This window comes from Pongo abelii, chromosome 10, assembly GCF_028885655.2.
Source record: "Pongo abelii isolate AG06213 chromosome 10, NHGRI_mPonAbe1-v2.0_pri, whole genome shotgun sequence".
NCBI classification, from domain to species: Eukaryota; Metazoa; Chordata; class Mammalia; order Primates; family Hominidae; genus Pongo; species Pongo abelii.
In genome coordinates this window covers 98,635,456-98,662,367 of record NC_071995.2, presented here as the reverse complement: position 1 = coordinate 98,662,367, position 26,912 = coordinate 98,635,456, and the positions used below count along the sequence as shown (strand labels likewise).

The 26,912-nt window shown below is 37.5% G+C and overlaps 1 protein-coding gene across 3 annotated transcripts in view; it reads left to right on the top strand.

The window, feature by feature from the left end:
* BLTP3B (bridge-like lipid transfer protein family member 3B) overlaps window positions 1-26,912 on the top strand; it is a 106,796-nt gene that overhangs the window by 67,057 nt on the left and 12,827 nt on the right. For all 3 annotated transcript variants that reach the window (XM_024257224.3, XM_024257223.3, XM_054528163.2), the window contains exons 12-17: window positions 3,540-3,681; window positions 16,489-16,682; window positions 17,004-18,508; window positions 18,791-18,966; window positions 25,349-25,491; window positions 26,251-26,401. In XM_024257224.3, the coding sequence (XP_024112992.1) occupies window positions 3,540-3,681; window positions 16,489-16,682; window positions 17,004-18,508; window positions 18,791-18,966; window positions 25,349-25,491; window positions 26,251-26,401 (2,311 nt within the window). The remainder of the gene's footprint in view (window positions 1-3,539; window positions 3,682-16,488; window positions 16,683-17,003; window positions 18,509-18,790; window positions 18,967-25,348; window positions 25,492-26,250; window positions 26,402-26,912) is intronic.

The following is a 26,912-nucleotide window of genomic DNA, read 5'->3' as shown; positions in this document are numbered from 1 at the left end:
CTATTGAATGATGAATGAAAAAAAAGTCTCTGGATCTACTAAACTAAAACAAATAAATGAAACTGATAAAACTTTATTGGTTGAACTTTGTGAATATTAATATACACATTTTTGATGACGTTAGCTGGTTTTGGGGGGTGAAAAAAGTGTAACCAGAACCTTAAAACTAATAGTTTTTTTAAAAAAATTTCAACTTTTATTGTAAACTCAGGGTACATTTGCAGGTTTGTTACATTTTTATATTGCGTGATGCTGAGGTTCAGGGTGTGATTATCCCATCACCCAGGTGGTCAGCATAGTACCCAACAGGTAGGTTTTCAGCCCTTATTCCCCTTCCTTCCTCCTTTTGGGGTCTCCCCTGTCTGTTGTTCCCTTTTTTGTCTCCATGCGTACCCAACATTTAGCTCCCACTTGTAAGTCAGAACATGCAGTACTGCAGCCTCACCAGCATCTGTGTTTTGACTTTTTAATAATAGCCATTGTAACTAATGTATCTGAGATGGTATCTCACTGTGGTTTTGATTTATATTTCTCTGATGATTAGTGATGATTAGTATATTGAGCATTGTTTCATATGCTTGTTGGCTGCACATATGTCTTCTTTTGAGAAGTGTGTGTTCATGTCCTTTGCCCACTTTTTAATGGTGTTTGGTTTTTGCTTGTTGACTTTTGTTCAAATTCCTTATAGATTCTAGATATTAGACCTTTGTCAGATGAATAATTTGTAAATATTTTCTCCCATTGTGTAGGATGTCTGTTGACTCTGTTGATAGTTTATTTCGCTGTATAGAAGCTCTCCAATGAGATCTTACTTGTCTATTTTTGTTTTTGTTGTGATTGCCATTGAGGTCTTAGCCATAAATTCTTTGCTAAAGCCTATGTCCAGAATGGTATTTCCTAGCTTTTCTTCTAGGACTTTTATAGTTTGACTTCTTATATTTAAATATTTGATCCATCTTGAGTTAATTTTTGTATATAGTAGAAGGTGTAGCTGGGCGTGGTGGCTCACACTTGTAATCCCAGCACTTTGGGAGGCCAAGGCAGGCAGATCACGAGGTCAGGAGTTCAAGACCAGCCTGGCCAACATAGTGAAACCCCATCTCTACTAAAAATACAAAACTTAGCTGGGCATAGTGGTGCGTGCCTGTAATCCCAGCTACTCAGGAGGCCAAGGCAGGAGAATTGCTTGAACCCGGGAGGCAGAGGTTGCAGTGAGCCGAGATCGTGCCATTGCACTCCAGCCTGGGTGACAGAGCTAGACTCCGTCTCAAAAAAAAAAAAAAAAAAGGAAGGTGTAGGGGTCCAGTTTCATTCTTCTAAATATAACTAGCCAGTCATCCAGGCACCATTCATTGAATAGGGTGTCCTTTCCCCGTTGCTTGAGATTGTTCAATTTGTCAAAGATCAGATAGTTATAGGTGCACAATTTTATTTCTGGGTTCTCCATTCTGTTCCATTGATCTATGTCTCTGTTTTTGTATCAGTACCATGCCATTTTGGTTCCTTATAGTATAGTTAATGTGATGTCTCCAGCTTTGTTCTTTTTTCTTAGAGTTGCTTTGGCTATTCAGGCTTTTGGGTTTCATATGAATTTTTAAGTATTTTAAATATTTTTTTCTAATTTTGTGCAAAATGATGTTTGTAGTTTGATAGGAATGACATTGAATCTGTAGATTGTTTTCAGCAGTGTGGACTTTTTTTTTTTTTTTTTTTTAAACAGAGTCTTGTTCTGTTGCCCAGGCTGGAATACAGTGGTGTTATCTCAGCTCACTACAACCTCCGTCTCCCGAGTTCAAGTGATTTTTATGCCTCAGCCTCCCTAGTAACTGGGATTACAGGCGTGTGCCACCACTCCCAGCTGATTTTTGTATTTTTGGTAGAGACGGGGTTTCGCCATGTTGGCCACGCTGGTCTCGAACTCCTGTCCTCAAGTGATCTGCCCGCCTCAGCCTCTCACAGTGCTGGGATTACAGGTGTGAGACATCATGCCTGGCCCAGTCCTTGTAGCAATCTTTTACCAAATTTGGTTAGATGTATTCCTAGGATTTGTTGTTGTTGTTGTTGTTGTTGTTGTTTGGCTTTCAGCTTGAATGTTACTGGTATATAAAAATACTGCTGATTGTTTACATTGATTTTGTATCCTGAAACTTTATTGAAGTTGTTTATCAGTCATGGGAGTCTTTTCGTGGAGTTTAGCATTTTCTAGGTATAGAATCATATTGTCAGCAAAGAGAAATAATTTGACTTCTTTTCCTATTTGGATGCCCTTTCTTTCTTTCTCTTGCCTGATTGCTCTAGCTAGAACTTCCAGTACTATTTTGAATAGGAGTCGTGAGAGGGGGCATCCTTGTCTTGTTCCATTCCTTAAGGGAAATGCTTTCAGCTTTTGCCGCTTCAGAATGATGTTAGCTGTGAGTTTGTCATAGATTACTCTTACTGTTTTGAGGTATGTTTCTTTGATTTATAGTTTGTTGAGGGTTTTTATTGTGAAGGGACGTTGGATTTTATCAAAAGCATTTTCTTTGCCTATTGAGATAATCATATGGTTTTTGTTTTTATTTCTGTTTGTGGTGAATCATATTTATTGATTTGTGTATGAAACATAGTCTTTTTGGAAAATGAATTCGAGCGATCAAACTATTTGACAGAAGTGTTTATAGCTATTATTTTTAAATTAATTTTTTATTGTGATAAGGTATGACTGAATTTACAATAATAATTATATATATCTATATACACACACACACACACACACACACACACACATATATTTAGGTTTTTGCCATTGAAAGTAATGGCAAAACTGCAATTACTTTTGCACCAACCTAATAATATCGGCTAGGTGCAGTGGCTCACGCCTGTAATCCCAGCACTTTGGGAGGCTGAGGTGGGTGGATTGCTTGAGGTCAGGAGTTTGAGACCAGCCTGGCCAACATGGCAAAACCCCATCTCTACCAAAAAAAAAAAAAAAATCTATGTCTATATCTATATATTATATAATAATTGGCGTTAAGCACATTCACATTGTTGTGTAACCAGTACCATTATTCGTCTCCAGAATTTTTATTATCTCAAGCTGAAACTGTATATAGCTCTATTATTTTTCATGGTAATAGAGAAATTATGGTAAAGATTATTTTAAACAGCGTACAGGGAAGCATTCTGGATTTGAGGACTTGGATCTATGTCCTGACTGCCATTTACTTATCTATATTATCTGATAGAATATCATTATCATTATTTTTCTGTTGTTTTTAAGGCTCACAATAATTTTGTAAGGAATATTGTACAGTATTGATTTTGTGATTGATAAGAATCCAAAAAGATTATAGAGTTTTCTGAATAGTTGATGGGTGTTTAAAAATAATTCCATGTGAAGTTAAATATATAATAAATATATATGTTATTATATATTTACACTGTAAATTAACCATTAGCAAAGTTTTGTAAGTAGTTTTAAAAGTACTGTCTGGGTTGCATAAATTATGTGGAAAGGTTTTTATTCAGTGTGATTTCAGTAAACTTATTTATCTTTTCAGGTCTCTACAGCGGAACAATGTCGTTCTTCGCCCAAAAGCATGATTTGCTGCAATAAAAAATCCCTATATCTTCCACAAGAAATGTCAGCTGTCTATATAGAATTCACAGAATATTACTATCCAGATGGAAAGGATTTTCCAAGTAAGAGAGTTTTTTATTATTATTTGTCCATTATTTGAGAAAGTATTTTTTTCTTGTTAATATTTTTGAGTTTTATAAATATGAAAAATAAAACTATATTGTTCCTTATTTATTATATTATTACTTTTTTGAGAGATAGCATCTCACTGTGTTGCCCAGGCTGGTCTCAAACTCCTAGGCTCAAGCCATTCTCCTGCCTTGGCCTCCCAAAGTGTTGGGATTGCAGGCATGAACCACTGTGCCCAGCCCCTATTGTTCTTTATTCTTATTGTGTATAGTGCATAAGTCTAGTCTAACAGTTTTAGATGTTGTTATTATTTGTTCATGTATCCTTTTCCCTCCCTAGCTTGTAGAATCCTTGATGGCAGGAATCATGAGGTTTTTTCGTTTTTTGTTTTTTTTTTTCTCGAGGCAGAGTCTCACTCTGTCGCCCAGGCTGGAGTGCAGTGCCATGATCTCGGCTCACTGCAGCCTTGGCCTCCCGGGTTCAAGCGATTCTCGTGCCTCAGCCTCCTGAGTAGCTGGGATTACAGGCATGCATCACTAGGCCCAGCTAATTTTTCTGTGTTTTTACTAGAGACAGGGTTTCACCATGTTGGCCAGGCTGGTCTTGAACTCCTGACCTCAAGTGATCTGCCCACCTTGGACTCCCAAAGTGCTGGGATTATAGGCATGAGCCACCATGTCCAGCGCATCTGGTATTTATGATTCATTTTATTCCAGATATTCAACTTACTTTGTGCTTAATAGCTGTTTGTTAAAGAATCAATGAAAGCTAGGTTATTTGTAGAATAAAGTCATTTGTTTCCCCTTAGTAAAACTCCATTTATATGTTAGCTATATAACTTCATTTATATATTATTGAAAAAGTAACTGAAATTGTCCTTTTAGATGTAGAGAATTTTTTTGACTGTTTTAAAATGCCTAAATGTATACTTTGGGCAACTTTTTGGCATTTACAATTTTCGGAAATATTGAATTAACATGAATTTTTATTTTTAGAAGCTTCTTTGGCTGTACATTTGTATTCTTTGTATATGAAAACTCTCTGCTATTGTCTCAGTTCATCTAGGAATTCCTTTTTTTTTTTTTTTTTTTTTTGAGACAGAGTCTTGCTCTGTCGCCCAAGCTGGAGTGCAGTGGCGTGATCTTGGCTCACTGGAACCTCTGCCTCCCGGGCCCAAACAATTCTTGTGCCCCAGGCTTCAGAGTAGCTGGGACTACATGTGTGTGCCAACACTCCCAGCTAATTTTTGTGTTTTTGGTAGAGATAGGGTTTCGTTATGTTGGCCAGGCTGGTCTCTAACTTCTGGCCTCAAGTGGTCTGCCCACCTCAGCCTCCTGAAGTGCTGGGATTACATGTGTGAGCCACTGCACCTGGCCCATCTCAGAATTCTTAAACTAAATGTTGCCCTCTTTTATGTGATACCTTTTTCATTGTGTTAGGTGAAAATCATAGTTGAAAATATTTAGATGAAATAGGTTTTGTTATCAGAGGCATAACAAGTTTTATGTCCTTTCTTTAAAAGTAGAACTCCGAAATACTTAGACCTACTTGCCCATTTGTTTAATATTGATTTATTAATATATGGTGGTTTTTTTTCTGAGACAGATTCTTGTTCTGTTGCCCAGGCTGGCATGCAGTGGTGCGATCTCAGCTCACTGCAACCTCCACCTACCAGGTTCAAGTGATTGTCCTGGGTAGCTGGGACTACAGGCATGCACCACCACATCTGGCTGATTTTTGTAATTTTTTTTCTTAGTAGAGGTGAGGTTTCTTTTCTCCTTGTTGGCCAAGCTGGTCTTGAGCTCTAAGCCTCAAGTGATCTGACCTCCTTGGCTTCCCGAAGTACTGGGATTACAGGCATGAGCCACCACACCCACCCTATTAATATATGTTTTTAGTTTCAAAAGGAACTTCTGATCCTTATATCATAGATTTTGCCTTTGTTGCTAAATTAAAAGATGGCACCCTGGGAATTACAAGGCTGTCTATTTTATTGCTTTATTCCTAGTTTGGGTTAAACTTCTGGCATTGGCCAGGTGCAGTGGCTCATGCCTGTAATCCCAGCACTTTAGGAGGCTGAGGTGGGTAGATCACCTGAGGTTAGGAGTTCAAGACCAGCTTAACCAGTGTAGTAAAACCCCGTCTACTAAAGATGCCAAATTAGCCGTGCATGGTGGCACATGCTTGTAATCTGTTCGCTTGAACCTGGGAGGCGGAGGTTGCGGTAAGCTGGGATCACACCATTGCATTCCAGCCTGGGCAACAAGAGCGAAACTCTGTCTCAAAAAAAAAAAAAAAAAAAAAAAAAATTAATTAATTAAAAATAAAAAACCTCTGGCATCTAATCCTGTCTTCATGTTTCAACAATCTTTTGTGGTTGTTTATCTGTGTGTGTTTCTCATTTGTTTCTCTCAGCTGCCTTCCTAAGCAGATGAGAAAATTCAAGACAGGTGAAGGAAGACATCTGCTCCGCATCTTATAGGGAGTAAAATGGCACAGTTGAAACTCAAGCATTGTCTTGTAAATCTAAATTCATTGTTTTTTCCCCGCTGTATTACACTGCTCCCCTTTGCCCCTGTATTCACCATGGCCATTGTCTGTTATTGCATAATCATAGTATTCCAGCCATGCCCCTATAATTGTTTTTCTTAAATAAAATATATCATTGAGCAAGTAATTTTTTAAATTTTTATTCTATTTTATTTTTATTAAAAAAATTTTTTTATTTCCATAGGTTATTTGGGAACAGGTGGTGTTTTGTTACATGAGTAGGTTGTTTAGTGGTGATTTGTGAGATTTTGCTGCACCCATCACTGGAGCAGTATACACTGTACCCTATTTGTAGTCTTTTATCCCTCACCCCCTTCCCACCCTTTCCCCCGAGTCCTCAAAGTCCATTGTATCATTCTTATGCTTTTGCATTCTCATAGCTTAGCTCCCAGTTATGAGGAAGAACATACGATGTTTGGTTTTTTGTTCCTGAGTTACTTCACTTAGAATAATAGTCTCCAGTCTCATCCAGGTTGCTGCAAATGCCATTAATTCGTTCCTTTTTATGGCTGAGTAGTATTTCATCATATATATATGATGTGTGTGTGTATATATATATACACACACATCATATATATACGTATATATATATACATCATATATATATACGTATATATATACACACACACACACACACACACCATGTTGGCCAGGCTACACCAGGCTGGTGTAGAATACACACACACACACCCCCCCCGCCCCCCCACAGTTTCTTTATCCACTCACTGATTGCTGGAGGTTGCTGCAAATGCCATTAATTCATTCCTTTTTATGGCTGAGTAGTATTCCATCATATATATATACACACACACACACGTATGTATATACATATATATACACACACACATATATGTATGTATATACATACACACACACACAAACACCCCCACCCACCACAGTTTCTTTATCCTTTCATTGATTGCTGGGCATTTGGGTTGGTTCCACGTTTTGTAATTGCGAATTTTGCTGCTATAAACGTGTGTGCAAGTATCTTTTTCATATAATGACTTCTTTTCCTCTGGGTGGATACCAAGTAGTAGGATTGCCGGATCAAATGGTAGTTCTACTTTTAGTGCCTTTTTTTTTTTTTTTTTTTTTGAGGTGGAGGCTTACTCTGTCGCCCAGGCTGGAGTGCAGCAGCACGATCTGGGCTCACTGTAACCTCCACTTCCTGGGTTCAAGCGATTCTCTTCCCTCAGCCTCCTGAGTAGCACCACTGCATCTAGCTAATTTTTGTATTTTTACAAAATTTTAACGTGTTGGCCAGGCTGATCTTGAACTCCTGACCTTGTGATCTGCCCGCCTCAGCCTCCTAAAGTGCTGGGATGACAGGCATGAGCCACCATGCTCTGCCTACTTTTAGCTCTTTAAGGAATCTCCACACTGTTTTCTATAGTGGTTGTACTAGTTTATATTCCCACCAGCAGTGTAGAAGTATTCTCTGTTCACCACATCAATGCCAACATGTACTATTTTTTGATTATGGCCTTTCTTGCAGTGGGAATGGTGATATCGCATTGTGGTTTTGATTTGCATTTCCCTGATTATTAGTGATGTCGAGCATTTTTTTCTATGTTGGCCATTTGTATATGTTCTTTTGAGAACTGTCTACTCATTGTCTCAGCCATCAATCCCTTTTTGGTGGGATTGTTTGTTTTTTTCTTGTTGATTTGAGTTCATTGTAGCTTCTGGATATTAGTCCTTTGTCAGTTGTATATAGATTGTGAAGAGTTTTTCCCACTTTGTGGGTTGTCTGTTTACTCTGCTAACTGTTCCTTTTGCTGTGCAAAGCTGTTTAATTAAGTCTCAGCAATTTATCTTTACTTTTATTACATTCCCCTTTAGGTTCTTGGTCATGAAATCCTTGTGTAAGCCAATGTGTAGAAGAGTCTTTCCAATGTTATCTTCTAGAATTTTTATAGTTTCAGGGCTTAGATTTAAGTCCTTAATCCATCTTGAGTTGATTTTTGTGTAAAGTGAGAGAAGATCCAGTTTCATTCTCCCACATATAGCTAGCCAATTATCCCAGCACCATTTGTTGAAAAGTGTGTCCTTTCTCCACTTTATGTTTTTGTTTGCCTTGTTGAAGATCAGTTAGCTGTAAGTATTTGGGTTTACTTCTGGATTCTCTATTCTGTTCCATTGGTCTGTGTGCCTATTTTTATACAGTACCATGCTGTTCTGATGAGTATGGCCTTATAGTATAGTTTGAAATCAGGTAATATGATGCCTCCAGTTTTGTTCTTTTTGCTTAGTTTTGCTTTTGCCATGCGGACTCTTTTTTGGTTCCATATGAAATTTTGAATTGTTTTTTCTAGTTCTGTGAAGAATGATGGTGGTATTTTGATGGGAATTGCATTGAATTTGTAGATTGCTTTTGGCAGTATGGCCATTTTCCCAATATTAATTCCACCCATCGATGAGCATGGGATGTGTTTCCATTTGTTTGTGTCATCTATGACTTCTTTAGCAGTGTTTTGTAACTAACATTAATGCAGTGTTTTGTAGTTTTCCTTGTAGAGGTCTTTCACCTGCTTGGTTAGGTATATTCCTAAGTATTTTTTTTTTTTTAAGCTGGTCCTGGACTTTTTTTTGTTGGTAATTTTTAAATTATCATTTCAGTTTGGCTGCTTGTTATTGGTCTGTTCAGACTATCTAATTCTTCCTGATTTAAGCTAGGAGGGCTGTATTTTTCCAGGAATTCTTCCATCTCTTGTAGGTTTTCTAGTACATGCGCATAAAGGTGTTCATAGTTGCATTGAATGACCTTTTGTATTTCTGTGGTGTCAGTTGTAGTATCTCCCGTTTTGTTTCTTACTGAGCTTATTTGGATTTTCTCTCTTCTTGGTTAATCTTGCCAGTGGTGTATCAATTTTATTTATCTTTTCAAAGAACCAGCTTTTTGTTTAACTTGTCTTTTGTATTGTTTTTGTTTGTTTCAATTTCATTTAGTTCTGCTCTGATATTGGTCATTGCCTTTCTTCTGCTGGGTTTGGGTTTGGTTTGTTCTTGTTTCTCTAGTTCCTTGAGGTGTGACCTTAGGTTGTCTGTTTGTGCTGTTTCAGACTTTTTGATGTAGGCATTTAGAACTATAAACTTTCCTCTCAGCACCACCTTTGCTGTGTCCCAAAGGTTTTGATAGGTTGTGTCACTATTGTTCAGTTTGAAGAATTTTTTAATTTCCATCTTGATTTCATTTTTGACCCAGTGATCATTCGGGAGCAGGTTTTTTAATTTCCAGGTATTTGCATGGTTTTGAAGGTTCCTTTGAAGTAGATTTCCAGTTTTATTCCATTGTGATCTGAGAGAGTGCTTGATATAATTTCAACTTTCTTAAATTTATTGAGGCTCTTTTTGTGGCCTATCATATGGTCTGTCTCTTGGAGAAAGTTCCATGCTTTGTTAAATAGAATGTATATTCTGCAGTTGTTGGATGGAATGTTCTGTAAATATCTGTTAAGTCCATTTGTTCCAGAGTATAGTTTTTTTTTTTTTTTTTTGAGATGGAGTCTTGCTCTGTCGCCTAGGCTGGAGTGCAGTGGTATGATCTCGGCTCACTGCAAGCTCTGCCTCCTGGGTTCACGCCATTCTCCTGCCTCAACCTCCAGAGTAGCTGGGACTACAGGTGCCCGCCACCATGCCTGGCTAATTTTTTGTATTTTTTTTCAGTAGAGACAGGGTTTCACCGTGTTAGCCAGGATGGTCTTGATCTCCTGACCTTGTGATCTGCCTGCCTTGGCCTACCAAAGTGCTGGGATTATAGGCATGAGCCACCACACCCGGCCAGAGTATAGTTTAAATCCATTGCCTTTGTTGACTTTCTGTCTTGATGACCTGTCTAGTGCTGTCAGTTGAGTATTGAAATTCCCCACTATTATTGTGTTGCTGTCTATCTCATTTCTTAGGCCTATTAGTAATTGTTTTATAAATTTGGGAACTCCAGTGTTAGGTGCATGTATGTTTCAGATTGTGATAGTTTACTGTTGGACAAGGCCTTTTATCATTGTATAATGTTCCTCTTTGTCTTTTTTAACTGCTGTTCCTTTAAGGTTTGTCTGATATAAGAATAGCTACTCCTGCTTGCTTTTAATGTCCATTTGCATGAAATGTCTTTTTCCACCCCTTTACCTTAAGTTTGTGTGAGTCCTTATTTGTCAGATGAGTCTCTTGAAGGCAGCAGATGGTTGGCGAATACTGGGGGAACCTGCCTCCAATATTTCAACGTAGGTTTTCTGTTTTCCCTAAGTGTCGGCCAATCTGAGAAATAAAGAGAAAGAGTACAAAGAGAGGAATTTTACAGCTGGGCCGCCAGGGGTGACATCACATAGTGGTAGGACTGTGATGCCCACCTGAGCCGCAAAACCAGCAGGTTTTTATTAAGGACTTCAAAAGGGGAGGGGGTGTATGAACAGGGAGTAGGTCACAAAGATCACATGCTTCAAAGGGCAAAAAGGAGAACAAAGATCACATGCTTTTGAGGCCAATAAAGATCACAAGGCAAAGGGCAAAGCAAAGATCACAAGGCAAAGGGCAAAATCAAAATCTCCTAATAAGGGTCTATGTTCAGCTGTGCATGTATTGTCTTGATAAACATCTTAAACAACAGAAAATAGGGTTCAAGATCAGAGCACTGGTCTGACCTCAAATTTACTGGGGAGTGGTCTTTTCCCAACCCTAATAAGCCTGAGGGTACTGCAGGAGACCAGGGCATATTTCAGTCCTTATCTCAACCACGTAAGATAGACACGTCCAGAGCAGCCATTTATAGACCTCCCCCCAGGAATGCAGTTCCTTTCCCAGGGTCTTAATTATTAATATTCCTTGCTAGGAAAAGAATTTAGCATTATCTTCGCTACTTGCACGTCCGTTTATAGGCTCTCTGCAAGAAGAAAAATATGGCTCTGTTCTGCCTGACCATGCAGGCAGTCCGACCTTATGGTTATCTTCCCTTGTTCCCTGAAAATCGCTGTTATTCTGTTTTTTTTTTTCAAGGTGCACTGATTTCATATTGTTCAAACACACGTTTTACAATTAATTTGTATAGTTAACTCATTCATCACAGTGTACCTGAGGTGACATACATCCTCAATTTATGAAGATAACAGGATTAAGAGATTAAAGTAAGACAGGCATAAGAAATTATAAGAATATTATTAGGGAAGTGATAAATGTCCATGAAATCTTTACAATTTATACTCCTCTGCCGTGGCTCCAGCTGGTCCCTCTGTTCAGGGTCCCTGACTTCCCACAACAGGTGAATTCTTATCTATTCTACAGTTCTGTATCTTTTAAGTGGAGCATTTAGGCCACTTACATTCAATGTTAGTATTGAGACATGAGGTACCATTCCATTCATCATTCTATTTGTTGCCTGTATACCTTGTTTTTTTTTTAATTGTATTTTTGTTTTATAGATCCTCTGAAATTTATGCTTTAAAGAGGTTCTGTTGTGTTTCCAGGATTTGTTTCAAGATTTCAAGCTCATTTTAGCAGTTCTCGTAGTGGTGACTTGATAGTGGTGAATTCTCTCAGCATTTGTTTTCCTGAAAAACACTGTATCTTTACTTGATAGGTGAAGCTTAGTTTCACTAGATAGAGAATTCTTGGCTGATAATTGTTTTGTTGGAGGAAGCTGAAGATAGGGCCGGAATCTCTTCTAGCTTCTAGGGTTTCTGCTGAGAAACCTGCTATTAATCTGATAGATTTTCCTTTATAGGTTACCTGCTCCTTCTGTCTCACAGCTCTTAAGATTCTTTCCTTCGTCTTAACTTTAGATAACCTGATGACAATGAGCCTAGGCAATCATATTTTTGTGATGAATTTCCCAGGTGTTCTTTGTGTTTCTTGTATTTGGATGTCTAGGTCTGTAGAAAGGTCAGGGAAATTTTCCTCAATTATTCCCCCAAATATGTTTTCTAAACTTTTAGATTTCTCTTCTTCCTTAGGAACACCAGTTATTCTTAGGTTTGGTTGTTTAACATAATCCCAGACTTCTTGGAGGCTTTGTTCATGTTTTCTTATTCTTTTTTTCTTTGTCTTTGTCGGATTGGGTTAATTCAAAGACCTTGTCTTTGAGCTCTGAATTTGTTTCTTCTACTTGTTCAATTCTATTGCTGAGACTTTCTATAGCATTTTGCATTTCTATGAGTGTGTCTATTTATTCCTGAAGTTTTGATTGGTTTTTATTTATGCTATCTATTTCCTTGAATATTTCTCCTTTCACTTCTTATATCATTTTTTGGATTTCCTTACATTGGGCTTTGCCTTTTTCTGGTGCCTCCCTGATTAGCCTAATAACTAACCTCCTGAATTCTTTTTCAAGTAAATTAGGGGTTTCTTCTTGGTTTGGGTCCATTGCTGGTGATCTATTGTGATTTTTTGGAGGTGTTAAAGAACCTTGTCTTGTCATATTACCAGAGTTGTTTTTCTGGTTCTTTCTCATTTGGGTAGGCTCTCTCAGAGGTAATGTCTAGGACTGAAGGCTGTTGTTCAGATTCTTTTCTCCCATGGCATGTTCCCTCGAAGTGATATTCTCCCTTTTGTCTTTTTTTTTTTTTTTTTCTTTTTTTTTTTGAGATGGAGTTCACTCTTGTTGCCCAGGCTGGAGTGCAATGGCACGATCTAGGCTCACTGCAACCTTCGTCTCCTGGGTTCAAGTGATTCTCCCACCTCAGCCTCCTGAGTAGCTGGGGTTACAGGCGCCTGCCACCACACTGGGCTAATTTTGTATTTTTAGTAGAGACAGGGTTTCTCTGTGTTGGTCAGGCTGGTCTTGAACTCCCGACCTCAGGTGATCCACCCACCTTGACCTCCCAAAGTGCTGGGATTACAGGCATGAGCCACTGTGCCTGGCCGGTATTCTCCCTTTCTTCCTATGGGTGTGGTTTCTGAGAGCCAAGCTGTAGTGATTGTTATCTCTCTTCTGGATCTAGCCACCCAGCAAGTCTACCAGGCTCTGGGCTGGTACTGGGGGGTTGTCTGCATAGAGTTCTGTGATGTGAACCATCTGTGGCTCAGCCATGAGTACCAGCACAGTATTTAGGTTGTCTATCAGGTCCTGCAGGAGCAATCTGCTTCCTTCAGAGGGTCTGTGGGTCCTCCGAGTTTTCCTGATTTATTCCTGTAGTGATTCTGGAGCAAAAATTCACTATGTGAGCCCCCAGACACTGCTACATCCATCCGAGTCGGAGCTGCAAACTAGTCCTGGCTCCCGCCTGCCACCTTGTCCCTGAACAAGTAATTTTTCTTCAGAGTTAAGAGTAGTTTCCAGTATTTATGACTTCTAAGCTGTTTTTTTAAAAAAAATTATTTTCTATTTTTTTGAGACACAGTCTCACTCTGTGCCTGGGCTGGAGTACTGTGGCACAATTGTGGCTCACTGCCGTCTCAAACTCCTGGACTCGAGTGATCTTCCCACCTTAGCCTCGCTAGTAGCTAGGATTATAGGCATGAGCCATCATGTCCAGCTAATTTTAAATTTTTTGTAGATAGAAGATCTCATTCTGTTGCCTGGGCTAGTCTCAAACTCCTGGGCTCAAGCCATCCTCCCGCTTTGGCCTCCCAAAGCGCTGGGATTACAGACATGAGCCAACACTCCCAGCCATCCAGGCTTATTTATACAAGCTTTGTTAGCATGTACCAAAGGAATTATAATCTCATTCTATAATCTGTACTTTTTTTTTCTGAAAAAAGTTACAAAATTCCTTCCTCGCATTTTAAACTTGACCCCTGTAGGTACCTGGTAGTGGAATTGCTAGATTATGTTTAACTGTTTTTTAATTTAATGTTTTCTTAGAGAAATTTTCAAAAATAAACAAAAGTAGAGAATATAGTATGTTGCACCCTCATGTAGATGAGTTAATTTTCATTCTTCATCATCTCTGTTTTGAACAATACTAAATGATCCAACTTTTATAATCTCTTAACTTTCCTTTTACCATTGTGAAAGTAACGTGCACATTGTATTTTAACAATAAAGAAGAAAAAGCCAAAACAATGCTTGTACGCTTGCAGTTTTAGATATCTGCTCAAACGTAAGTATATTCATTTGTTAGGGCTGCTATAACAAATACCACAGACTAGGTGGCTTAAACAACAGAAATTTATTGTCTCACAGTTCTGAGGCTAGAGGTCTGAGATGAAGACTTTAGCAGGATTATTTCTTCTGAGACTGCTCTCCTTGTAGATGGTCATCTTCCCCCTTTGTTTTCACGTGGTCTTCCTTCTGTGTGTGTGTGTCCCTCCTGTTCTGTTCTTACAAGGATATGAGTCATAATGGACCAGGGCCCACCCAGTGAACTCATTTTACCGTAATTGTCTGTTTAAAGGCTTTAGCTCCAAATACATTCTGAGCTACAGGGGGATACAATTTCAGTAAATGAATTTTGGAGGGACACAATTCAACCCATAGCAATAAGTATAGCGTTGTTAGTCTTGTTTTTAATGCATGTATTTCTTTTACATATTTAATTTGTACCCTGCTTCTTTCCCTTCGTGATATCAGAATATTCAAAGTTTCTACAAGCTGCTTTTAAGTATTATTAACTACATACTAATCTATTTTATAAGTAGACTTCTGTTGGAAACTGCATATAGATCTTTCTGGGTTTTTTTTGTTTTTTTTTTTTTTTTTTTGAGACGGAGTCTCGCTGTGTCATCCAGGCTGGAGTGCAGTGGCGCAATCTCGGCTCACTGCAAGCTCCGCCTCCTGGGTTCACACCATTCTCCTGCCTCAGCCTCCCCAGTAGCTGGGACTACAGGCGCCTGCCACCACACCCGGCTAATTTTTTGCATTTTTAGTAGAGACAGGGTTTCACTGTGTTAGCCAGGATGGTCTCGATCTCCTGACCTCGTGATCCACCCGCCTCGGCCTCCCAAAGTGCTGGGATTACAGGCGTGAGCCACTGCGCCGGCCCTGCATGTAGATCTTTCTACTGCTTAGTGTCCTGGGTTCCTTTTTCAGTCCCACATCTGCTCTCAGGGTTCTTTCTGTGCTCTGGTCTTGGGCAGCATTTGCTCCCTAGTCTACTCTGTGACTACCATCATCAGTCAATCTACGTTGAGATATTCCCTCTACTTCCTTTCCTTCCAGAGTGTGATGCAGTCTCTGCAGCACCCACTTTATTTCTATTCCCAAAAGGCAAGCACCTCCACTTCACAATTGCATGTCTCTGATAGACTTAAATTGTAACTTTTCTCTGTTTGTATCTGTCTCATGTAATAAACTATGAACTTTTAAGGAAAAAGGACCATGCCCTATTTTTTTGTTTTCTTTGTGCTTAGGGTAAGACAGACAATGTAGTTGACATTCAGTGAATCTTAAAGGAAAGTGAGTGAATAAATAAATAACATAAGCAAATAAACCATACTCAGGACATTGTTAGAGTGTTCCCTCTCCACTGGTATCTCACACCTTTAATTTATTTTTCTTAAATTTAGTCTAAATGCTGTAGATATGCATAACTTTAGCTTTTGTAGGAATAAATATGTCTGAATTTTTACAATAAAAGATCTTCAAGGTGCTCTGAAAACAAAATGCCTTTTATGGTAGAAAAATATGTATATTTCAGGAAGTGATATGCCCTCTAATTGTAAATATTAGTTTATTTTGGGAGAGCTATGAAAGAGTGAATTCATTTTATTATTCAGGAGATACTTGGTTTTTACATTGCTCCAACCACTATTACAGGCCTTGATTAAAAGTGGGGAATAAATTTATGCATGGTCCCTCCTTTCAAGGAGAACCTGCTAGCATAGCACTTTCATAAGAAATTGGTTAAACTTAGCTCTCTCATTTTAGAAGATATAGATTAAGATTCAGGTTGTAAAGTCTACAGAAATATGTGGTCAAGGACCACTTTGATATGATACTTCATCAAGAAGGTAATGTTTTTAGAAGTTTGCTTCTTGGTAAATACAACCTTAGGAAAGAAATTGAAACAGTGCTTCCTGTTTTATGCAGTTAGTTTTAGATTAATTTATATATTCAAAATATTCATGTGTTTTATATATTTATATGTTATAGACATTTTAAAATATTAAAACATTTTTTCAGTTAGGCATGGGACATTTTTTGTCTATCTAAATGTGTTTGTTATCATTCACATGTATCACTTTGATTTTGTAAATAATACCTCAAATTTGTTTTATCTTAAGAAAGAATAAAACTGACTAAACACGTATTTTTTGTTCTCAGGGAAGATTTAGAACCATCCAATTAAAAATTTTTAAAAAACATCTTGTCTCCACAGTTCCGTCTCCCAACCTCTATAGCCAGCTGAATGCACTACAGTTCACTGTGGATGAAAGAAGCATTCTATGGTTAAATCAATTTCTGTTGGATTTAAAACAGAGTCTTAATCAGTTCATGGCTGTGTACAAGTTGAATGACAATTCAAAATCTGACGAGCATGTTGATGTTCGAGTTGATGGCTTAATGCTAAAGGTATCATACAAACAAGTAGTAGTAATGATTTAATTTTGTTCTTTTTATTTTATGATTTATTTTGTGCATATATGTATGTTATATTGATTATTAATTCATGTTATGTTTTTTAAAAAGATTCTCTTCTTAGTGGTCATGTAAATCCCCTTTACTCAGTTTAATAAGATTAGAGGGGAAGAGTTAGTGTTTTACGTCTTAATAGGAAAGTAGTATTTTGGGGGAAAAGTCAAGAAAAAGAATTTCTGAGCTAAGTCATGTTCTTTTATCTTCAAGATGTATGGATTTGCCAGTTGGATGAGATTAATTTTTCTTCTCTTCTAGTTTGTCATTCCTTCTGAAGTGAAATCTGAATGTCATCAAGATCAGCCACGTGCGATTTCTATTCAGAGTTCTGAAATGATTGCCACAAATACAAGGCACTGTCCAAACTGTCGACATTCTGACCTAGAAGCTTTGTTTCAAGACTTTAAAGATTGTGATTTTTTTAGTAAAACATATACCAGCTTCCCCAAATCTTGTGACAATTTTAATCTTCTACATCCAATTTTCCAGAGACATGCTCATGAACAAGATACCAAAATGCATGAAATTTATAAAGGAAATATTACTCCCCAATTGAATAAAAACACTCTTAAAACTTCTGCTGCCACGGATGTTTGGGCTGTGTACTTTTCTCAGTTTTGGATAGATTATGAAGGGATGAAAAGTGGAAAAGGACGGCCAATAAGTTTTGTAGACTCATTCCCTCTTTCCATTTGGATTTGTCAACCAACAAGATATGCAGAGTCACAAAAAGAGCCACAGACTTGTAATCAAGTATCTCTAAATACATCACAAAGTGAATCTAGTGATCTGGCTGGCCGATTGAAGCGGAAGAAGCTCTTGAAGGAGTATTATAGTACAGAGTCTGAGCCTTTGACAAATGGTGGTCAGAAGCCTTCTTCATCAGATACATTTTTCAGATTTTCCTCTTCCTCGTCAGAGGCAGATATTCATGTCCTAGTTCATGTTCATAAACATGTCAGTATGCAGATTAATCACTACCAGTATCTGCTTCTACTTTTCCTGCATGAGTCACTTATCCTGCTTTCAGAGAACTTAAGGAAAGATGTAGAAGCTGTAACTGGCAGTCCTGCTAGTCAGACATCCATTTGTATTGGAATTTTACTTAGAAGTGCAGAACTGGCTCTTTTGCTCCATCCAGTGGATCAAGCAAATACTTTTAAGTCTCCTGTTTCTGAAAGTGTGAGCCCAGTAGTACCTGATTATATGCCTACAGAAAATGGGGATTTTTTGTCTTCAAAAAGAAAACAAATTAGTAGGGATATAAATAGAATTAGAAGTGTAACTGTTAATCATATGTCAGACAACAGATCTATGAGTGTTGACCTTAGCCATGTCCCTTTAAAGGATCCTTTGCTTTTTAAATCAGCTAGTGATACAAATCTGCAAAAAGGCATTTCTTTTATGGACTATTTATCAGATAAACATTTAGGGAAAATAAGTGAAGATGAAAGTAGTGGACTTGTTTACAAAAGTGGCTCAGGAGAAATTGGATCAGAAACAAGTGACAAAAAGGATTCATTTTATACAGATTCAAGTAGTATCTTAAACTACAGAGAAGATTCGAATATGCTTTCATTTGATAGTGATGGTAATCAAAACATACTTTCAAGTAGTTTAACTAGTAAAGGAAATGAAACCATAGAGTCCATCTTTAAAGCTGAAGATTTGCTTCCAGAAGCAGCTTCACTCTCTGAAAACCTGGATATCAGTAAAGAAGAGACCCCCCCAGTTAGAACACTTAAATCACAGTCATCTTTAAGGTAACAACATTTTATTGGCCTTTTTAAAAATTAATTTATTTTGTGGAGTGTGTGTGCCTGTGAGTGTATTTTGTTTTGAGGCAGAAAAACTCATGACAAAATATGGCATTGTTAACATGTAGAAGAGTAGATGTTTCAAAATATGAAAACACTTTGAGCTTATACGTTTAAATATAATTTCAGCTATGGATGCTGTATACATATTTTAATTTTCTTAGAAGTATTTTTTAGATAGAATTCTTTTCTCTATATGTAATAACTTTCTAATAATTTTGTTAACAGTGGAAAGCCTAAGGAACGTTGCCCACCCAACCTGGCTCCTCTCTGTGTTTCTTATAAGAATATGAAAAGAAGCTCTTCACAAATGTCATTGGATACCATTTCACTTGACAGCATGATACTGGAAGAACAGTTGTTAGAAAGTGATGGAAGTGATAGCCATATGTTTTTGGAAAAAGGTAAAGTTATGATACGGTTTAAGAATTCATATTACATACATACACCTTAGGAGAAAAGGGATGCTTTTAGTTATATTCAATAATTGTTAACTGTACCAATGCTTTTTAAAGTTATTGAACATAACTAAAAATAACTGAATATTTCTACTTATATTCAGTAATTGTTAATTATTAATAATATTTAGTTATTTTTAGATATATTCTAATTGTTCATTGTAGCCCCCCAAAAAGACTTATTTAGACATACATGGACTATACAAGAGTACGTAACTTTCCTCTAATGGTTGTTCCATTGTTTCTTTTAACCAGATACTCCTGCCTCTCTATGGCTGAGATCCAGCAATTATATGTATGCAGTCATTTAGACCATAAAGCAGGCGACATTAAGGCTACCAGCCTCTATTACAGAGACTCCTATATTTGGAAATTTGATTAGGTGGGCTTAATTTGCATGGTGAATTCTACTGATTTACAAAATTAGGATTCTTTCACATATATGATAGTATATGGTGTAACTACATGATTTTCCCGTTTTATTGAGAGACAACCAATGCCCCAGTAAAGACTGCTAGAAATGAGTTAGAAGGTGTTAGTTGCATCTCCCTCATTAAGGCATTAAGGAGTTTGTAAACAGGAATTAGAAGCATGGGCCATAGTCAGAAAGTAGTTGCTGCAGACACAAAAACATAGGATACCAGAGGCAAATATGAATTACTTTTCTTTTTTCTTTTTTTTTTTTTTTGAGACGGAGCTTCACTCTGTCGCCCAGGCTGGAGTGCAGTATTGTGATCTCAGCTTACTGAAACCTCTGCCTTCGGGTTCAAGCAGTTCTCCTGCCTCAGTCTCCCAAGTAGTTGGGATTGCAGGCATGCACCACCATGCCTGGCTAATTTTTGTATTTTTACTAGGGATGAGGTTTTGTCATGTTGGCCAGGCTGGTCTCAAACTCCTGACCTCGAATGATCCGTGCACCTCGGTGTCCCAAAATGCTGGGATTACAGGCATGAGCCACCATGCCTGGCCTGAATTACTTTCTGTTTGAAAGGAAATAAGCCCACTGATTTAGATGAAAAGGTTAGATTAGATAATTACTAACATAATAAATATAACAAGTATATAATAAGTAATAATATAATATGTATTATTGATGTAAGTACCATAGTGGTAGCTACCATTTATTGCCAAGCAATGTCGGTTTTGTTCTATCACAGAATACCACAGACTGGGTAATTTATAAAGAACAGAAATTTATTTCTCACAGTTCTGGAGGCTGGGAAGTCCAAGATCAAACCTCACCAAATTGTAAGCATTGCATTTTGCAGTCCTCTGGAGGTCAAGAGAAGCTACCTGAAGCCTCTTTTGTAAGGGCCTTAATCCCATTCATGTAGGGGCAAGCTCTCATGGGCTGATCACTCTTTAAAGGCTCTACCTCTTAGTACTATCACTTTGCCAACACATGAATTTCGAAGGGACACATTCATACTGTTGCAGGTGCTTAAATAGTTTACTTCTTTTAATTTGAATTACAACTCTGTAATAATAGAAGCTAACATTTGTTGGGCATTTACTTTGTGTTGGTACCATTCTATATGCTTTGTATATATATTAATGAATTTAAACCTCACAATTCTATCAATAGTATACTGTTATCTTCAGAGAGTGGTTAAATAACGAATCCAAAGTAACACAGCTAATTAGTGGTTTAAATTCAGGTATTCTGGCTCTAGAGCCTATTGTCTACTATGTACCTAATTGCCTCAGCCCTGTGAGGTATAAGTGCTTACTCTTATGCTTCTTTTACAGATAAGGAAACTGAGGCTCCTGAAGTTTAAGTAGTTTTCCCATAGTCACATTATTGTACGCAGAACTGGGATTGTCTTTCTTGTTATTCTTTTTTGAGATGTAGTTTTTTTTCCTGCTGTCCAGGCTGGAGTGTAATGGCATGATCTTGGCTCCACTGCAACTTCTGCCTCCTGGGTTCAACTGATTATCCTGCCTCAACCTCCCAAGTAGCTGGGATTACAGGCACCCACCACCATGCCTAGCTAATTTTTGTATTTTTAGTAGAAATGAGGTTTCACCATGCTGGCCAGGCAGATGTCGAATTCCTGGCCTCAGGTGATCCTCTCATCTCATCCTCCCAAATTGCTGGGATTACAGGTGTGAGCCAACATGCCTGGCCTCTTGTTTGTTATTCTAAGCTAATATTTACTAGGGACTTACTGTACCAGTTACTATTTTAAGCATCTTACATGTGTTTAATCTTCCAATAAATTGAGGTAGGAACTGTTATCTTCATTTTAAAGGTGAGGCAAACAAAGCCTAGGGAGCTAAGCAGCTTGCCCAAAGTTATGCAGCTAGTAAGTGGTAGAGTTTAGCATTTGAACCCGGTTAGTCAGACTTCAAAGTCTGAGCTCTTCTATCTGACACAAACACGTCTTCTTAAAAAAATTTACTCTTTACATAAGTCAGAGAAAAATCTCTCTACTAGATTCCAGTTTACTTTATCTTGGTGGGAGACACTAGTCAGTTTACCTTACATGATAGATGGTATTTAATAACAACAATAGCAAACATTTATTAAACCACCCCTAGTCATGTTGCCAAGTGCTATAAAAACACATTAATTTATCTAATCCTTAAGACCATCATATGAGGTGGTTATTATTATTGATCACTTTTCTGTAGATTTAGAAATTAAAGCTTAAAGAAATAAGGTATCTAGTCCAGAAGTTATAGCCAGGAAGTAGTAAGAGGCAGATTTGTCAGCTAGTCTGACTGATGAGCCCAAGTTTTTAACCAACCATTAAGCTATTCTAGCTCCCCAGACTTGGGGAATGTGTACCATACATAAACAAAAATTCTCTGTCTAACTCTGTTATAATTCATAGCAATCTTCTTTCCAGCATATCACTTAAATGTAGAAGAGGTACTAATATGTGTCATGAAAATCTATTGTAGATTCACAGATAACTCTAGTTCCCCTGTGCCCCCTTTATGATTTAAAATCCTACCTTAACAGAGGATTTTTATCCTATGATCAAAATATATTTCAAAAACAATGTTCTTGTGGCAGATAACCCTACTTAATCTGAAAGCATCAGTAATTTTATTATTTCTAATAATTAAATAATAAGTAAAAGTGACTACCACTCAATGTGGAAAACTTGGAAGATACAACCACAATTCGGAGAGTAAAATCACCAAAAAGTCTCACATTCACAATATATCAACTGTTATTTATTTTATGAATTTGTGTATGTACCCATATATATGTATGTTTGCTGTCATATTATGTATTTGGCTTGTAACCTACTTTTTATCATCTGTAAGTATTCTCTAATATTATTTAAACTCCTTTGAAAATATTTTTAAGCCTATATAAAATTGTCATAAGAATGTACCATAGCCTTTTAAAGATTTCCCTGATGTTGGATGTTTAGATTGTTTATAATTTATCACTTATAAAAGTGCTATAATTATTATTGTTCACAAATTTTTGTCTGCATTTTTGATGACTATCTTAGAATAGATTCCAGCAGTAGACTGTTTTTAGGATCTTAAAAAGTGTAGACTTTGTGTGTAACATTTTAATGATATACATTCCTGGTTCTTTTGAACAGTGACTTATTTTTATGTCAGGGTCATTAATTTTCATTGGAAGGATACTCTTGGTATTTTGTTTTGTTTTAATTTTACAAGAAATATATGAATATTCTCTCATTTAAAAAGGAGAATAAGGGAGATACTAAGGTGATATCTTCAATTTTTACTCTAGGCATTTCCATAAACCAGATAATATGGAAATGCCTAGAGTAAAAATTGAAGTTGTCACCTTAGTATCATATCACCCTTATTGTCTCCTTGCTATCATTCCCCACTGCAGAAGCAACTACCGTCAACTTTTGGTATATATGCTTCCAGGCTTTTATCTATGTATTTTTATATACGTGTGTGGGTGTGTCAGATACATACAAAGGTATGTGTATACAAAAAGATATGTATGTGCATGCGTGCATGTATACGTATTTGTGAATGTATGTACATATTTATGAACACATATAAACATATAACTGGACTATCAGCCTACCTCTGGTCCCTAACTAGTCTTTCCACATCTCTTCTTATCCATCTGCAGTTCATTCTTTATTCTATAGCCAAAATATATATATTTTTGATACCAAGTCTCACTGTGTCGCCCAGGTTGGAGTGCGGTGGTGTGATTTCAGCTCGCTGCAACCTCCGCCTCCTGGGTTCAAGTGATTCTCCTGCCTCCTCAGCCTCCCGAATAGCTGGGATTACAGATGCGTGCCACCACACCCGGCTAATTTTTGTATTTTTAGTCGAGATGGGGTTTTACCATGTTGTCCAGGCTGGTCTCAAACTCTTGACCTCAGGTAATCCACCCGCCTCGGCCTCCCAAAGTGCTGGGATTATAGGTGTGAGCCACTGTGCCCGGCCAGGCAAAATACTCTTTTAAAAAACACAAATTTGGCCAAGCGCAGTGGTTCATGAACGCCTGTAATCCCAGCATTTTGGGAGGCCGAGGCGGGCGGATCGCGAAGTCAGGAGATGGAGACCATCCTGGCTAACATGGTGAAACCCCATCTCTACTAAAAATACAAAAAATTAGCCAGGCGTAGTGGCACACGCCTGTAGTCCCAGCTACTCAGGAGGGTGAGGCAGGAGAATCGCTTGAACCCAGGAGGCGGAGGCTGCAGTGAGCGGAGATTGCACCACTGCACTCCAGCCTGGGAGACAGAGTGAGACTCTGTCTTAAAAAAAAAAAACAGAAAAGAAAAAACGACAACAACATAGATTTGATCATGTCGTTTTCCACTGTACTGCTGATAACTTGTAATTGCTTTAAGGCTATTAAGTTAAAATCCTTAACATTACTGACAATGCTCTGTGTGATGTGGTCCCAGCTTACTTTTTCTGATGTTTTCCCGTGTGCTCATTATACTTCAGATGGATCATAGTTTATTTCAGTCTTTATCTCACTTTCTTTACTGTGATAAACTTTTCCATCTCAGTCTGTTGTACCTGTTTCTGGAATGTTCTTTTTCTTTCTGTTTATTTTATTACTTTTAATTTTAATTAGAGTAGTTAAGGATAACTCTTGGCTTTATTTTTCCCACTCATTATTTTATCCACTCAGTGTTTTTCAGAGTGTCTTTGCTCTCCTTGCAATTATTCTTTTCCATGTAAATTAAAAAAAAAATTTTTTTAAAGGGGGCCAGGCACAGTGGCTCACGCCTGTAATCCTAGCACTATGGGAGGCCAAGGCAGGCAGATCACTTGAGTTCAGGAGTTCAAGACCACCCTGGCTAACATAGTGAAACCCCGTCTTTACTAAAAATACAAAAATTAGCCAGGCGTGGTGGTGCGTTCCTGTAATTCCAGATACTCGGGAGGCTGAGGCAGGTGGAGGGTGCAGTGAGCTGAGATTGCACCACTACACTCCAGCCTGGGCAACAGAGTGAGACTCCATCTAAAAAAAAAAAAAAAAAAAAAAAATTTTAAAGGGAATCTTTTTTTTTTTTTTTTTTTTAGATGGGGTCTCACTCTGTCACCCAGGCTAGACTGCAGTGCAATGGTGTGATCTTGGCTCACCGCAATCTCTACCTCCCAGGCTCAAGTGGTCCTCTGCCTCAGCCTCCCGCGTAGCTGGGACCACAGGTGAGTGCCACTATGTCTGGCTAATTTTTTGTATTTTTGGTAGAGATGGGGTTTTGCTGTGTTGCCCAGGCTGGTCTTGAACTCCTGGGCTCAAGTGATCCTCTCTCCAAAGTGCTGGGATTACAGACGTGAGCCACCACACCCAGGCTTGTTCACTTTAGCGGAAATATTATTTTATCGGAGATGTCTTCTTAACCCCTGATGATGTTAGGAACCCCTTATGAAATGCCTTTATTAGCCCCTCATACCACAAATATATTCACAGGTATCTTCCCTGGGCCATTTATTTAATAATGTATTGAGCACCTACCACATTGCCAAGCACTATGTTAGAAGCTGACTATAGAGTAGTAAATATAATAATAAATTGAGACTTATGTTTTGTATGTCTTTAGGTTTTCTCACCTAATTTTTCTATTAATTCATTTTTATGGCATTTTTTAAAAGTATTGATCTGTGATGGCTACTGAATTTTTTTTAAAATTGTCTTTTACCACAGATAGTTTGAGAAATATTGAATTATAGCACATTCATTGTTTGCTAACTAATTACAATCTAATTTTTCTTGGTCCATTTTTTAAAGGAGGCAATGCTTGAGAAAGAGTTGAAGGGATAGTCCATTTTTGTTAAATAAGCATACGGTGTTAGATCATGTGTAAAACTGACTTTAATTTATTAATTTGCTTTTGTATTATTTCAGGAAATAAAAAGAACTCAACTACAAATTACAGGGGCACAGCAGAAAGTGTGAATGCTGGTGCAAACCTACAGAATTATGGTGAAACTTCTCCAGATGCCATCAGTACAAATTCAGAGGGTGCTCAGGAAAATCATGATGACCTGGTAATAATCATTTCAGAGAGATTCTATGAAGATAGATGCCACCAACTTTATTTCATATTTGACATGTATATATTTTGAGACACTCATATATAAAATGAATTCTTAGATGGTAGGCAATTCATTTTGCAGCTTTTGTTCTTGAAAATGCTTCCCCCCAATCGTTTTTCCTTTGATTTTACTTTTCTAAATTTGTTTTATTCATATTGAGGAGTAGAGGCTCTTTCTTTTTTCTGTATTGCTTTTTGTGTTTTTATTTTTATTTTTTTAGAGACAGGATCTCACTCTATTGCCCAGGCTGGAGTGCAGAGATGTATCCATAGCCCACTGCAGCCTTAAACTCCTGGGCTTAAGTGATCTTCCTGTCCCAGCCTCCCTAGTAGCTGGGACTATAGGTGCACACCACCACACCTGGCTGTTTTAAATTTTTTTGTAGATGTGGGGTCTCACTGTGTTGCCCAAGCTAATGGTTTCTTTTAAGCCCTCCTGATGCAGTGAAATACTTGTGGGAGACTTGAAAAATATATTATGTCTAGCTTTTAATGAAAAACATTTTACAATCCTTGTGACCTAATTTTTTTTTAAATAAATGAAAGGTTTTCACTATAATGTAACAACCATGTTCTGTAGGTCACAAGTATACTTTTGGTCTGGTAGGTCACAATTGTATTTTTAGAGGGTAATGGTAGTTTCCTATATTATTTCTTAAATTTTGTTTTGAACTGCTTGGCATACTAATATTATTTATGCAATCATTAATAGATGTCCGTTGTGGTATTTAAAATTACTGGTGTTAATGGGGAAATTGACATCCGAGGGGAGGATACAGAAATCTGTCTTCAAGTGAACCAGGTGACACCAGACCAATTAGGCAATATCAGCCTTCGGCATTACCTTTGTAATCGTCCAGTTGGTAAGTTTTTTTTTTTTTAATTACTTTTCATATACAATGGTTTAATATGTTTTAACTTTTATATATGTCTCACCAGCAATCCTATCTTGGCTATAATTGAATTCAAGGAAAATTACATTTACTTACTATTATAATTATTATTTGTAGTTTGTGGTTTTTTTCTATAGTGTGTGGAGCTTCAATAGGAAGACATAGCATAATAATTCCATGGTATAAGGGGTAGTAGAGAGGAGTGATTTTGATGAAGAAAATTTTTGTTCTGTTTTATTTCGTCTCCAAAAAACTCATTTTGTTTGAAATTATTCCTGTCTTTACTCCATGGAATGAGAATGTGTATGTGTGTAGATCTAGATAGATAAAAAGGCAAAATAAAATCACATTAATCAAGTTGTTTGTTGGCAAGTTCTCTTGTTCAGCAAGTTCACTCTTGTTTTTCTTGCTATGGGAAAGAACACTAACCATTACCAATTTGTGGCTGTTTCTTTTACCTTCTATTTTAAAAAATAAAAAT